This window comes from Theropithecus gelada, chromosome 10, assembly GCF_003255815.1.
Source record: "Theropithecus gelada isolate Dixy chromosome 10, Tgel_1.0, whole genome shotgun sequence".
NCBI classification, from domain to species: Eukaryota; Metazoa; Chordata; class Mammalia; order Primates; family Cercopithecidae; genus Theropithecus; species Theropithecus gelada.
The window spans coordinates 57,558,519-57,574,949 of record NC_037678.1 but is presented as its reverse complement, the minus strand read 5'-3'; the positions used below and the strand labels follow the sequence as shown (position 1 = coordinate 57,574,949).

At 42.4% G+C, this 16,431-nt stretch overlaps 1 protein-coding gene across 3 annotated transcripts in view; it reads left to right on the top strand.

The window, feature by feature from the left end:
* STK4 (serine/threonine kinase 4) overlaps positions 1 to 5,614 on the top strand; it is a 113,955-nt gene extending 108,341 nt beyond the window's left edge. For 2 of the 3 annotated variants that reach the window (XM_025399880.1, XM_025399881.1), the window contains one exon: positions 640 to 5,614. In XM_025399880.1, coding sequence (XP_025255665.1) covers positions 640 to 798 — 159 coding nt within the window. In that variant the 3' untranslated portion in view covers positions 799 to 5,614. The remainder of the gene's footprint in view (positions 1 to 639) is intronic. The other variant, XM_025399882.1, reaches the window with a different exon arrangement.
* Positions 5,615 to 16,431: the final 10,817 nt, after the last annotated feature.

Genomic DNA, 16,431 nt, shown 5'->3' with positions numbered 1-16,431 from the left:
TTTTTCCAATTACCCACCCTTACCACCAACCCCTGCCCAAGGGTTGCGTCTGTATTCCCAAGGGGCTTAGAGTGTTAGCTGGCATATAGTAGCCTCAAGTAAATGCTGGTGATGATAATAGGGCAGTGCCAAGACATTGGGGGTGTGGGAAGGCAAGGTTAGGGGATGGCATCTGTGCCTCGTCAGCATCTATCTTCCATGGTGTATCCTGAAAGTGAGAAAGGCGCTGTCCGGATAGATGCTCATCTTGTGGACAGAACAAAAACGGGGAGGCAACCATTATTTCACATACAGCAAGTTACCGTTAATGCCCTAACAGTGAATCTATATTTAATTAATTTAAAAGATAGGGGAGGTAAGAGTATTTATTCACTATAAGTTCTTGGTCAAGGCACATTAAATCAAAGCAGTTAGCATTTAGAACTCTCCCGGGGATACATTATCTCAGACAAGCTTCAAGGTATGCCTTTCTTTGGAATGAATTGTCACTTTCCAACCACCACCACCCAACCTGTGATCTGACCACAGTGTCTTCCTCCTGTCTCCCTTCCCTCTGGGTGCCTGGGAAGGCTGGGCTTCTCCACTGTTCTGCCACCGACGTAAGCTTTGTCGTGACGATACTTTCCACTTCTCTTCTAGCTTAAGAGTTGGACAGTGGAGGACCTTCAGAAGAGGCTCTTGGCCCTGGACCCCATGATGGAGCAGGAGATTGAAGAGATCCGGCAGAAGTACCAGTCCAAGCGGCAGCCCATCCTGGATGCCATTGAGGCTAAGAAGAGACGGCAACAAAACTTTTGAGCAAGGCCAGGCTGTGAGGGCCCCAGCTCCACCCAGGCTTTGGGTGAATTCTGGATGGCTTGCCTCACATCTGTTAGCCAGCACTCCTACTCTGTCGTCTCTCCACAGCACCTTTGTGAACTCAGGAATGTGCGCCAGTGGGAAGGGCTCTCTTGACAGCCAGCGTGCCATCTTGATGTGTGTATGTACATTGGTCAGGTATATTATTTCAAAGGATTTATATTGGCGCTTTTAACTCAGAGTTTTAAACCCCAGGAACAGAGACTCCTAGTTGAGTGATAGCTGGGAAAGTTTTACATTGTCTGTTTGCTTTTCTTCTCCCAATAGCTTTCAATTGTTCTTTCTGGAAGACTTTTAAAATATATATAAATATGCATATATATATATAAATTATAAATAGATTCCCCACTCAGTGTGGTGGCATCTCTGTACAGGTACAGTTTTAAACAGTTTGCCTCTTCTGTAAGATTATGGTACTGTGGAACATGAGGGCAGAGGACACCGGGAGGTTGTTAGGGGGTCACTGAATCCCAGGAGCCAACCTCCCCCTTTGCAGGGCTGCATTTAAAAATTAGGTTTGGGACAGTTCTTTTACCATGGTTTCAGCCTCGTGTGGTCATCACTGGCTTCTGGAGCTACTGTTGATGTCCAAGGGAAAGCTTTGAGAGTTTGTGTTTACTCTTTGAGTCCCAGGAAAAGCCTGGTATCCTCTTTGCAAATTGGCCTTTGCTCTTTCAATGCCTTTCATCCATCTCCACTCTCTCAACTGCCTAAAGTCACAGCACAGATACTGCCCAGTGCCTTAAGAGGAGACATGATCCACTGAGGGGATAGGTCTACCAGGAACTCTCAGCAAACATGGGGCTGTGTTCAGTCCATAAAGGAAAAGCATTTTCAAAGCTCTCATTGTTCATGTAAAAATCATACACGTGGCATTTTGCTCCACATTCCTTACACACAGGGGTAGAGAGGATTGCTTTTGTGACCCACATTCAAATATGTGACTATTTTCTTTTCTCTTTCACTGCTAAGCAGCCTGGAAAGGATAAATGAATATTAGACTAAGATTTGTTCTCCAGGAGGCTCAACCTGAACTGAACACACAGAATGTCAGAGCTGGAAGGGACTATAGAGATCATCTGGTCTGACCCTCTTGTACGGATGATCAGAAAACTGTGTAGAGGGGAATGGCCAAAATCACAAAGCAAGTTAGCATAAGAGCTCGGACTAGAATTCAGGGTCCTCACTCCCAGGCCACCGAACCATGCAGCCCCTTCTTTGGGGGAAGAGACCTGTGTCAGTCTTGGTTAATTATTCCAGGGAACCTTGCTAACAGAAACTTGCTCTTGCCTTGTCTCTTCAGTAGGTATGACCTGGCTGTAAAAAGATTGCCTAGACGAGCCAGATCATTCAGTTTCAGCAAGTCCTTGAGCTCCACAACATCTGCCAGATATAGCAGACGAGCACCCATGGAGGCAGGTTTCGGGCCTGAAGCAAATCAGAGGGCTTTGCAAAAGACAGCATAGAGCCATCTTCCTGCAACTTTACCTCTTTCCCTCAGATGGGGAGCCATGACTGGCTTGCACCTCAGGATACTGTAATTTGACTCCATAATTGCTTTTGCTCCTGAAACCTGGGAATCAATGGAAAGGCAGGGAATGTGCCTCTTCTGTGGCCAGATTCTGTTATTTGCAATTAAAGCAAGTTTTTAAAAAATGCAAGAGGCAGTTGTTAGTCTTCAGGGTTTGGCCACTGAAATAGCTATGTGGCAGATACTGAAAACAGAGGACAATTTGAGGATCTTGCTGGAATAATAAATGGCAGCTACCATTTGTTGAGCACATATTATTATATCAGGCACTGAGCTGGGTAGGCTCTAAACTTCACAATAACCCTATGACTTAACTACTTTATCTCCATTTTGTAGATGAAGAAATAAGTTCAGAGAGTGATTCCTTCCCAAGGTCATGCAGCTAGTAAATGGCGGAATCAGGACTCATAGCATCACTATAGGGGATCAATATTTACACAAAAAAGGAGAGTCACAAGCCTATTTAAAATAAAGTGACCACCTTTTCTTGCATAGACTAACTCTAAGTGGCATTTTTAGGTTGGAAAGACAGCTGAATTAGTTAAGTCTGATTGCCAAGTAAGTCTTAAAAACCAAAGCATCCACGATGCATACCCCTGCACCATTTGCTGTGCGAATTAATAGTTTTGTCTCTCTCTCTCTCTTTTCTCTTTTAATTTTTTGAGACGGATTTTCGCTCTTGTTGCCCAGGCTGGAGTACAATGGCACGATCTCGGCTCACTGCAACCTCCACCTCCTGGGTTCAAGTGATTCTCCTGCCTCAGCCTCCTGAGTAGCTGGGATTACAGCATTTGTCACCATGCCTAGATTTTTTTTTTTTGTATTTGTAGTAGAGATGGGGTTTCACCATGTCAGTCAGGCTGGTCTTGAACTCCTGACCTCAGGTAATCCACCCGCCTCGGCCTCCCACAGTGCTGGGATTATAGGCATGAGCCACCGCTCCTGGCCTCTCTTTCTTTTTTCAACAAAGAATTTTGCACTTGGCCAGACAGGAGGAGAAAGCCCATTTTCTCCCTTCCTAAGCTAGATCCAAATAAAATAAAGTTCAGTTTCCCCATAACCATTCTTGGGTCATGAACTTTGATCTGGAGTTTGTTTTGTTTCAGGCATGTGTGCACCCAGCTTGCTGATCCAACAAAGTCTATTGCTTACCAGCTTGATGGAGCCTTTTGGCCAGAAGTCAATTTTTTTTGGATCAGAGAAATTTCCTGACAAGGTATATTTGTTTTCTAGTGACAGAAAGGCAAAGGAGCAAGTCCTAGTTTTTTGTTGTTGTTGTTGAATACTAAATTAAGATATATCAGCTTGCTTTCATTGAGCCTTGGGCTTCAGTCATTGCTTGAGCATTTGCAACTCGAGCTTCCAGGGAAATTTGAGGTCCTCGCTTGTTTTCTGCTTTCAAGAACAATGACCTGATTCTGTCTTTAAAAAAAAAAAAAAAAATCTCTGAATCCTTTTTTTTTTTTGAGATGGAGTCTTGCTCTGTCGCCCAGGATAGAGTGCAGTGGCGCCATCTCAGCTCACTACAACCTGCATCTCCCGGGTTCAAGCGATTCTCCTGCCTCAGCCTCCCAAGTAGCTGGGATTACAGGTGCTGCTCCACCACGCCTGGCTAATTTTTGTATTTTTAGTAGAGACGGGGTTTCACCATATTAGCCAGGTGGGTCGTGAACTCCTGACCTTGTGATCCACCTGCCTTGGCCTCCCAAAGTGCTGGGATTACAGGCGTGAACCACCGTGCCTGGCCAAAAATCTCAGAATTCTTTAAGAATATCTTAATTGCTCCATCAGTAATTTTGAAGTAGAAATTTTGAATTTCCTTTTTTTTTTCTTTTTTGTCCTTTTCCCCTAGCCACTAATTGGATGGATGAATGTTTGACGGGGAAGAGGAAGGGTGAGAGGATGCATGGATGAGTGGATGAGTGGATCAATAGACATATTGATAAATAGAACCAGTCATCTGAAGCAACTTGAGAATTGTAGCCTTAACTCCTTGAGACTATAGATTTCGATCTAGGAAACATTTAGCACCTGCCAGATGCCAGAAATTTATACCATTTAAAACTCAGTAAGTCTTTTCAACATCAGGAATGAGAACAGTGACATCATGATACATCCTATGGGTATTAAAAAGCCAATAGAATATTATGAATAATTTTTTGCTAATAAATTTAACAACTTCAACAAAATAGACAAATTCCTTGAAAAATAAAAAGTACCAAAATTCATTCAAGAAGAAATAGATACCAGCCTGAGCAACATGGTGAAATCCCATCTCTACAAAAAAAAAAAAAAATTAGTTGGGCATGGTGGCACACACCTGTAGTCCCAGCTGGTCAGGAGGCTGAGGTGGAAGGATCACCTGAGCCCAGGGAGGTCGAGGCTGCAGTGAGCCACGGTCTCACCACTGCACTCCAGCCTGCATGACAGAATGAGGCCCTGTCTCAAAAAAAAAAAGAAGAAGTAGATAATCTGAATAGCCCTATATCTATAGAAACTTAATAGTGCTGGGAAATATAGGTATTATTATCCTCATTTTACAGATGTGAAAATTGAGGCTTGGAGATGTAAAGTCTATTGCTCAAGGTCATGTGGCTAGACTATGACTGAGCCAGGATTCAAATCCAGGTCTTCTGATTCTTATTCCAGTGTCCTTTCTAGCATACCATATTGCCTCTAAAGATTGCAGCTCCTCATTTACTAGAAATTTGTTCCTGCCCAATCTACATCTCCACCTCACCCCATCTTTTCTTAAGCACTGTGTTTATGTTTTCATCAGTATTATATTCATTGTCTTTGGAATACATGTTCTTGTTTGTGTTTGGAAAAAAATCTCTTTTACCAGCTTGCACTCGGACCAACTTGGAAAAAAAAAAAAAAAAAAAAGCTTAAATGCTGTTGCTATGTACAGTTTAAAAATGTGAAGTTTGTAGCTTTAACTTTTTGTAAGAAAATCTAATAACACTGGCTTAAGTGCTGACTTGAAATGCTATTTTGTAAGGTTTGGATGTAAGTAATCAATTGAGGTCAGCAGTTTGTATAAGTATGAGATGTAGCTTCCTCCATTGTCCCCACTCCTTTTTTTTTTTTTTTTAAGTTTGAAATGCTTCCTGTGTTTTTATGTTAGAATTGTTCTCCTTCCTTTCTTCTTCCTATACCTCATCACCTTTGTTTTAAATAAACTGTTCTTTGGACCACAAACCCTTATTAATGAGAACCTCCATATATAGCCTGAATAATGGTGCTGTGAACAATCTTTGTGACATCGACTCTGTGGTGTGTTTATTCTAAGATCCAAAGCTGGGGAGAGAGGTAGGTAAACTTTTGTTGGGCTTCTACTGTGTGTCAGGGTACTGAGCTAATTGTCAGGAATATAAAGATGAACCAGGCACAGTTCTTGCAGAGCATCTGGGGAGTTAACCAAGCACAAAAACACACAACATTGAACATACCATGGTAGAAGAAGTTACAGGGCCTGTGGATGCACAGAAGAGGGAGTGACGGTTCTGCGGGGATGTCCAAGGAAACTCTTCTAGAGGAGACAATATACCTTGAAACTTTAAAAATGAAGAAGAGATGGCTAGGTTAATAAAGAGTAGGAAGTGAAGGGGAGAAGGCATCCTGGACAGAAGAACCCGCCTGTATAAAGCTTCTAGTGTGAGATGTCGATCACCTTGGAATCCTTCATTCCCACCTGCTGCTGCATGAAGCCAGGCCAGACGTGGCCCAGCATTCAGAGGTGGAGCAGCAGGTTCCTGTCCTGTTATGGCCCATTCTTATCCAGGAATAGTTCTCCAGCTTGACCCTGGGTTTTTTTTTCAGTCTTAAAATTTGACCCTAGAGCAGAGGGGGAATAGAGTTATATTGAAAAGTAAGTGTAGTTCTCTTGAGTCAAATTGCTATACAGTATTTAATAGAATAGTTCCACAGTCTGTGTGAATAACTGTCATGTTATTCTGTGGGCCTTTCTTGGAGTGGGGTGATAAGTGTGTTTATCGTTCCCTAATTTACTCATCTCACTCCTTGAAATATTTAGTGTACCTTCCTTCCTGTGGCCAGGGTTGATGACAGATGTTCCTTATTGGTCACACTGAGAACCTGTGGCCAGATGAAAGAAAGAAGGAGGGATGAAATAAGTTTATATTTATTAAGCACTTATTATCTGCCAGGCACAATGCAGAGCCATTTAGATGACTTCATTTGTTTTCTCACACACACTCTTAGGTACATGATAGGGTACCCTTTCTATAGACAGACGGACTTTTACAGTGTGCAGTACTGCCCACCAGGGGGTGTTTTGGAAACGTAGGAGAGTTTCTTTGTGGTGACAGCAATTGAGGAGCCCTACCAGCATTTAATGGGCAGGGGCAGGTTTGCTAGATGCTCTGCAGTGCATTCTGGGACAGTCCTGCATAACAAACATCTGTCCAGTGTCCAGAACAACATTCAGATGTTCCACTGATTATTAATTTTGGTGAAAATTTTGTTTATACACATGTGATACTAAACCAAAGTTCATTTACATGTAAACACAAAGTACTTTTTATATGGTTTTACTGTGTGTGTGTTTTTTTTTTTTTAAGAATGAAGTATGAAGAATGGAGAGTCACTTGTTTGTTTTGTTTGGACCTTTACTAAGAGTTGTTCTCCATTTCAGAAAACCACGTTGTCAATGGCAGTGATGATTGTGATTTTTGAGTCACTTGTTCAAGATTAGTTTAGATCTGTAGCTGTTGTTTTCACAGAAATTCTATATAACATGTAAACACATGGTAATTTCAGAGAATGATAAAGTACATTAAAAAGAAAAGAACAGGGTAATGGGATTGAGAGTAACGTGTGCATGTGTATGTGTGTGCGTGTGTGTGTGTATGTGTAGGGAGAGATGGCTTTATATAGAATAACGCTTCTGGAGAAACGATGTTTATTTATTTATTTATTTTATTATTATTATTATTATTATTATTTTGAGACAGAGTCTTGCTCTGTCGCCCAGGCTGGAGTGCAGTGGTGTGATCTCGGCTCATTGCAAGCTCCACCTCCTGGGTTCACGCCATTCTCCTGCCTCAGCCTCCCGAGTAGCTGGGTTTACAGGCATCCGCCACCACGCCCAGCTAATTTTTTGTATTTTTAGCAGAGACGGGGTTTCACCGTGTTAGCCAGGATGGTCTCGATCTCCTGACCTCGTGATCTGCCCACCTCGGCCTCTGAAAGTGCTGGAATTACGGGCGTGAGCCACCGTGCCCGGCCGAGAAACAATGTTTGTAATGAGACCTGCATGACAAGAAGGAGCCAGCCAGGCTGAGGGAACAGCAAGAACAAAGACCCTGAGATAAGAACAAAAGTTTGGCTTGTTGGAAGAATGGAAGGATTCTTCTCTGGTTGGAACAGCATGTACAAGGTGGGTGAAGGCAAGAATGTTCAGGGCCTTATGGTCCATGGAAAGGGGTTTGGGTGTTACTGCTGATGAGATGGAGAGCCGTCAAAGGGTTTTAAGCAAGGAACTGGCATGATTTATGCATTTTGAAACTATGCCTTCACGAAATAGTGCTCAACTTCAGTCATCAGGAAAATACAGCCAGCCCTCTGTATCCATGGATTCTACATCAACCAATCACAGATCAAAAATATTAGGAAAAGAAAAATGGCCCAGCACAGTGGCTCACGCCTATAATCCCAACACTTTGGGAGGCTGAGACTGCTGGATCATTTGAGGTCAGGAGTTCAAGGCCAGCTTGACCAACATGGTGAGACCCTGTTTCTACTAAAAATACAAAAATTAGCTGGGTGTGGTGGCGTGCCTGTAATCCCAGCTACTTGGGAGGCTGAGGCAGGAGAATTGCTTGAACCCGGGAGGCGGAGGTTGCAGTGAGCCGAGATTGCGCCACTGTACTCCAGCCTGGGTGACAGAGCAAGACTCCGTCTCAAAAAAAAAAAAAATTGTATCTGTTTTTCTTCTTATTATTCCTTAAACAATACAGGATAACAGTAATTTGCATAGCATTTACATTATGTATTTTGCATAGCATTGTATTAGGTATTATAAATAATCTAGAAATGATTTAAATTATACAGAAGGATGTACGTAGGTTATATGGAAATACTAGGACATTTCATATCAAGGACTTAGGCATCTGCATGCAGATTTTGGTATCCATCAGAGTTCCTGGAACCAATTCACCACAGATACCAAGGGACAACTATACAGATTAAAACCTTAATGCATTACTACCGTGTACCCACGATAATAACTAAAATGGAAGAAATAGAAATGCCAGGTACTGGTGAGGATGTGGAGCAACTGGAACTCTTGAGTACTGGTGAATATACCCGTGACCTAGCAATTCCTTCCCTAGGTATTTTCTCACCAGAAATGTATGCCTTTTTACCACAAGACATGTACTAGAATATTCATAATGGCATTTATAATTTTGCCATACCGGAAACCATCCGGATGCCCAGTGGCAGCATAAATAAATTACATAGATTTGCATAGTGGAATACTATACAATAATGAGAATGAGCTACCTATAGCTACTGTGGAAATAAGCAAAAAGGTATTGTGAGCTTGCTACAGCAAAGAAGTCAGCCACTGTTACCTGCATTTTGGCAGAAACTCAAAGGCATACAAAGGAATGGGAAAGCTCTATGGTAGAAAAAAAAGGAAGGCTTCAGGGATGCCCTGTTGGAAGCTGTTGGCGTGGGAAAGCTGTAGGAGGGCTAAATAGAAGCAGGACATCCTATGTGATTGATTTAGGGGTGCATATTTGGTTTCTCTGTTTGATCCTAAGTTGGAAGTGGGGACAAAAATTGTGGAAGCTGTCAGTTATTAATCAAGTCCTGACCATTTTGACTTGATTGTTACAGAAGTTAATGTTTAGCTTCCTGGATTGCCACTGGAGATAGCAGTCTGGCTTCCTGCAAGTCTGGCTTATAGCAGGCTGGCAACCTGGGCTATTTATTGTAGATACGGGGTTGGTTTCCTGGGCAGGTTACTGCAGGTTGTGGGTCAAAGTTCTATTTTTATATATATTCTGGGATTGTCCATTTGTACATTGAGTCTCTCACTACATGCAACAATATGGCTGTATCTTTCAAAGATTTAAATGAAGCTAGACATATCCATTGATGGATGAATGAATAAGCAAAATAGGGCCTACACATACAATGGAACATTATTCAGCCTTAAGGAGGAGGAAATTCTGACACATGCTACAACATGGATGAACCTTGAGAACATTATGCTAAGTGAAATAAACCAGTCACAAAAGGACAAATACATGATTGCACTTACATAAGGTACCTAGAGTAGCAAGGTCTCTTCATAGAGACAAAGTAGAATGGCAGTTGGCAGAGGGAGGGAGAGAGGGATGAGGAGTTAGTGTTTAATGGGCACAGAGTTTCAGCTGAGGAAGATGAAAAAGCTCTGGAGACAGATGTTCCTACACAACAATGTGAGTGTACTTAATGCCACAGAACTTTACTTTTAAAAATGGTTAAAATGGTAAATTCCATATGTATTTTGCCACAATAAAAAAGCCAGACACAAAGTAGTACATACTGTCAATTCTATTTATATACAGTTCAGAACCAAGGAAACCTACTCTATGATGTTAAAAGTCAGGGCACCGTTTACCTTTGTTGGTTGTGGGGTAGTGACTGGATACGAGTATGAGGAGGGACTATAATGCTACTCAAGTTCTAATTCTTTATTTGAGTGCTTGTTTCACAAGTGTGTTCATGTTGAGAAAATTTATCAGTGTGAACCCTTAGGATCTGCTTTTTTTTTCCCATATGTATTTTATACTTGAATAAACAAACAAGCCTTTTTGTCTTCTAACTCCGCTGGGCTGTTTTAGAAGCTTCCAAGATCATGGATGGGAAGGCCCCTTGGAAACTACCTAGGCCTATGCAGATGTAAGGGGTGGTTACTCTTAGCCCATGAGTATTTATCCCAGCCAGCATCTTGTTCTGGTGAATGATCCAACGGAGGCCCAAGGCTTGGCAGTGTCAAGTCTGGATTCAAACTTAGGCTTCTTGACTCCAGTGTTCACTCCGAGACGCCAAGGCCTCAAGTATAAGAGTGAGTCTCTTAGATGAGCAAACCCCTTCCTTTTCCAGTGCCCTCTGCTTGGAATTGCTTTGCCCTCCAGAGGAAAACAAGAGCCCTGGTAGAGGCTGCTGAGCTCTATTTCCTTCCTTTGCATTTTTTTTTGCTGCTTTAATATTTAACCTTGTGCCAGGCATTTTCATATATATTATCTTACTTGAACTTGACCATAACACTCTGAGGTGTGGATGTTATTAAACTAAGGTAAGTGAAGAAACAGGCTCAGAGAGACAAAGAAACCCAACCAAGATCAAACACCTCATAAGTAGCAAAGATTCAAGCTCAATTCTTTCTGGCCTTAACCACATTCTTTCCTCTGCACCGCATGGCATCCCTCATATTCTCCCATTTTATTCAAATATTTTAAATAACTTACTGTCTGAAGCCAACACAGAAACACAGAGCATAGATAGAAGCAGGGGAAAATGACGTGATGACTTCAGTGGAACCTCTGGATCCACCTGTACTTAAGTCACTTTGTTGGGTCTCTTTCACTTGTACCTGAAAGATTCCTTATTGATCTAAGTAGGTAGGAAAAGATGGCGGGGAGGTGGGCTGGGGGTTGGATACCAGTTGGAGGTTGGTCCTGATACAATACCCCTTAGAGGTCAACAGGTCCAATCTAAGGTCACACAACTGATGAGTGGCAGGGCCGATATTTGTACCCAGATGTGACTTCAAAAACCAAGGTGTGTGCAATTCTTTCTCTTGAATGAATGAATTTCCTGAGGGTTCTGAACCCTGCTCTTCTGAACAAGGTTAAATACCAGCCTACAACTGCCCTTGTCCTTCTCTCCTTTCTAGCAGACAGGATTCTGAAAGACACTCGCCTGCACCCCACCCTCCCCTTCTCAAAGACTCCTGTCTTATAAGGTTATCTTCTCAACTTACTAACTTCCTGGAGAATTCTTTCCACACCGGCAGGGCCGGACTGGCCTGAAGTATGAGGTCTGGTAGTGAGGACCATCCCAGCCAGCACCTCAGGGCTGCCTTTCAGATAGAAGAAACTTATTATAGGACCCACACTTCAAAGCTACTTCCTTCAGTGGTGCCTGGGGAGTTAAGTTTACCAACGTGGTAATAGTGGAAAGTGGTGCCGAGTGAGTACAATCTGGTATTAAAAAGCCTGAGTTTGAATCCCTGATCTGCTACTTTTTAACTGTCTGACCATGGATCTTGGTTTTTTCATGTGTTCAGTGGTGATACTACTATTTTATTATTGTTGCTGTTGTCTTGTGGGGTTGTTGTGAGAAGTATATGAGATAGTGTATGTGAAGCCACTTTGCAAATTATAGTGACAAGGATATGTGGAGGATGACTATTATTTGCTAGGCTATCTTCACTCTTGGGGGCTTCAAAAAGTACTGTATGAGTCAACTGGAGTCTCTTCCACTCCGATGTCCCAGTGTAAACACCCTGCTTGGCCCTTATTTGAGCTGAACAGCTCTTCTTACTCGAAGGGACTCAGGAATGGGATTTGCTTCTTGTGTGACCTTGGACTTCTGGCTCTCCCTTTTCTGATCTGTAAACTGGGGCTGGAGGGCAGATCTTAAATCTGATAATCCCTAAGGAGTATTATGTCTCACAAAGGAAGTCGCCACCTTGAGGTCACTGCAAAGAAGGGGAAACTATTAGACAGTTTATCATTAACAATAAGCACATCACATCTCAGAGCCCAGATGTGCTGAGCTGTCCTACGTGCCCCCAGTTGCTCCTTAACATCTCTGGATGTTATCCCTCCATTTACAGAAGTTGAAACTGAAGACCAAGAGAGCAAGACTGCAAGGGATTACTGAGATCTGCCCTGTGCTCCCTGTTCGGGAACTGCTTGACTCCTACTCCAGCCATAGGTTCACATGACCCAGCCCCTCCACCACAGTTGAGTGATCCAGTCACCTTCCCAAGGTGACCAATCTCTGGGCCAAGCAGAGATTTTTCAAACTAGAGATGGGAAGTTCTCTGGTGGAGGCGCTACAAGATACCAAATTGGGAGATGTTGGTAACCCTGTTATCTACCATGTGATACAGAAATCAATCACTCCCTCTCTCTGTTTCTCTGCCTCTCATTCTTGATTTCATTGTTGCTGAAACCAAGCCACCTGGCTGCCATAGTCACTCAGTGGTATTGTAAAAGATATCAGTTGGTTTTATCTCCCCTGGATCCTTTCCCCTCATTTTAATGAAATGACCCCCATTTTCCTTCAGGGAGTTACCCCTCTGCCATCTATGTCCTGGTGGGACTGTCTGTGATGGTTCCTCCCATCTCGCCCCCAAATCATGTGATGAGCATATGACCCAAACCAGTCTAGTTAGACTCAGTCTTCAGGGAATTTTTTAGCGTGAGCAGAGTGATTTATACAATGGAGGCAGTTGTCACTAAGCTCTTTTAATTGCAGTACCGCAAAGAGGTGATTTATGAGTTTTACCTACCTCAATCCCTATGTTGCTTGAATTGCTGTCTTTCTCAAAGCCTCATTGTTTAATTTGACTTTGATCCTATCCAGTACCTTTCCAGTGCAGTCATTTTTTGGCTTAAGTTTTCCAGTGTTAGATTCTGTTATTTGCAACCAAAGATTCCTAACTGATAAAGAAATTGGAACTAGAGTTGAGTTGTAGACACCATATCCTCTAGGAAATGTAGGATATTCAACATTATTGAGCTGTGATGGGGCAAAATACAATGAGGTTGTTGTTCATGCTCTAGTCTGGGAAGCCAGCAGTGGTCTGCAGTGGTAAAGACCTATGTCTTACATTACTTCATAGCATCTGACCACTGAGGATGAAGCTCTCAGAGAAGGGATAACACGTGTCACAGTTAATTTTAAGGAAGTGAGGAATGTTCAAGCTGTGTAATAGAGCATTTTGTTTCTAACTGCACACAATAATATAAAGGGAGAGTCAACAAAGGAAGCCCCAATGCCTTTTTTTTTTTCATACAGAATGAACAGACAGTATTTCTATGACTACAGTAAAAGAGTCTTATGACTTGCAGTACAGCTGAGTTCTCCAAATACCAAAGTTGGCAACTGATTGTGCAGGTTGCTGAATTCACGGCCCTGCTGCACTTTGTGAAGTTAGGCATTAATAGGCTGCGGGACTGTGACAAGTGGAATGATCATATGAGAGATGTGGGAGAAAATCGAAAGCTCTCTAAAACACCAGGTGCAAATAGTTCACACTTTTTCTTACAGGAGAAAGCTCACAATTTCCTGCTTGCCCCATCCCTCAAGGGTACTTAGCTGGAAGGTGGGGATCAGTTTGGCCTAGAGCATGACAAGTAGACACAGTAGGTAAAAATCCTGGACCTATACAGAATTGCAGAAACTTCTTAACTGACACCATCAAAAATTTGGGGAAATACCTGTGGAAATGGATTTTTGTGGTGTTTTATCAAGGAAGGGGGAATGTAATTTTGGCTCAGGCTGATCTTCTTGATACGGATTCACTTACCAGGGATTATTTGGCATTCCCTGTGCTAGCTCCAGGAGCTGGCAAGGCTCTAACAAAATGCAAACTTAAAACAAATGCTGGCCCATGCGAAATGGAACTTAAGGGCCCCAAATCCCTTGGCATCATGTAGAGGAAGGGATTCAAAGATTTCTGAAGACAGAATGCTGGATTGCATCTGTTTTGTGCCTCATTCCCACAAATACCTCTAATTGTAGCCCTCACACTTTACCCTTGCTTTGAGGAAAGTCCAGAATGCTGGGTGGAGAGGCTGCAATTTGAAATAGTTTGCCTGATTCAGAGGGGAAGAAGAATGCAAAGATGTGGGAGGCCAGGCGTTGGCACTTCGTCCTCCGAAATGAAGTGGGAATGATCATTGTAATATTCGGTAGGCTCTGTATGAGGCAAGAACTCATGGTGTAATGTTACAGGCCGAAAGAATGAGGGTCATGATCAACTCAGTATACTACTGGAGGCTATATGAGTAACCAGTAAACTGTTTCTCATAAATGCAGAATGTTGGCAAACTGACAAACTGCATCTGTCACCCAGAAGGAATGCTGAGGGCTGTCATGCCCCAAGCATAGTGTTTCTTATGAATAGGTACATCTGAAGCCTGTTAGTAACAATATGAACCTGTGATCAGTTAAGCAACTGACCAGTCGTTACCTCCTCCTCCCTCCTCTTGTTACCCAATAAATAGGAGGGGCTGTGGAAGCTCAGGGGCTGCCTTTGCTCACTAGAGGCAGGGAGCTCTCTTCTTCTTCCCATGGCCCCTTCCTTTAAAACAGTTTCTTTTATCTTAAGTTTTCATTTTTATGTTCCTCCCTTCATTCAGTCTTGTAATGACGTCTCAGGCAGTAACAGTAGTAACTGTAGTAGTGACTGTCTCAAGTAGTAACCATGGCAGACTGCCACAGTGTAGGGCCCTAAAAAGTTAAAGGCAGCCCACTAAAGTCTTACTTGATTTGTTTAACCAGCGAAACATAAGAAACAAAACAAAGCAAGAAAAAAACCAAAAACACTCTCCAGTTCTGGCAAAAATAAAAAATAAAGTCACGACTTGAGCCACTATGATAGTTACAGATCATCACCTAACACTGGGCTTGCGTTTAATGATCTAAAGCCCTTTGATCGAAGGATATGCTGCTCGCCTTTGAGGAAGGACTCTGCTATTCTACATGAGTGTAATGTAACTATTTCTCTTGCCTTCTCCAAAAGGATCTGTGGCAATTTCCCAAGGTAACTGGATACTGGGGAAAGGGAAATACCACATTCAGGGAACCTTGATGAAGACTTCGAGCTAATATCAGTTTCTTGGGTTCAAGAATACCACTGTAGGTCCATCTCATGTGAAAAATCGTGTTTTGGCTTTTGTCCATGCCACTGGAGGCCCAGAGGAATTCCAAAACTATTCTATATCAGCAGTTTCAGAGAGATAGTTGGAAAAGATCCCCATATTGGCTCTCTGACCCATGAAGTGAGGGCCATTGTGATATAAAAGGCCAATAGAATCCAACTGAACAACTGTTTCAAAATAGAAAAGTCAACGATAGTAACATATCTTTAGGGGAGGCTGCAAAAATTAGTGTTTCTACCAAAGACCTTGCAGGCTGATGACTCCAATTAAAACACCATTAATTTCCTCTGTCTGATAGGTGCAAAATTAGATGGGTCTTGGAAAATGACAGTGGATTATTTTAGTCAGGTGATAATTCCATTTTTAACTGTTGTGTTAGATAAATGCTCATGATTACAGTCCCTGGAGTCATGCATCTACTGGTTTCACTCTCTACTCTGAGGAACAGAAACCACTGGAAGCATTTTGCTATTACCTAGAAGGGATAAGAGTTTTCATTTACTGTTCTAACTCAGGCATACCTCTGTTCTCCAGCTCTGTACCAGAAAGACCTTGATTCCCTGAATATCCCTATTCTAAGAGACAGCAAACTAATTTTGCTAAATCAGTTGACTAAATCACATTAACAGGGCCTGGAGAGCACAAAGAAGCAGACACTTCAGCTCTGTAGGTAAGACACACCTTTTGCAAGGTGGGAGATAAATACAGTGCGTCTCAGTGAAGTTTCTTAGAGTGTCCAGTACCCTAGACATATGTGTAGTACTTCTGTCACCACAAAAGAAGTACAATGCTATTTGGATTTTGTTGGTTCTACTGCTATCAGATCCTGGCTTGCTACTGGGCTTTGATGGTGAATGAAGGCCTAACTATAGGACATCAGGTAATCTTATGACCCAATGTGACCAACTACAATCGATCATCCATCCAGATAGAAAGTCAAGCATGCCTATAAGGACTCCATCATCAAGTGTATCCATGGGTACATGGGATTTGGCTCACGTAGACCCTAATGATATAAGTTGATTGCATGAGAAGTTTGCTTTCAATCAAGTTGCCTGTTTTCTGATTAAACCCAATGACCCACTTGCAAATCTATTGCTTCCTATCCCTATGACTCTGAGTTCT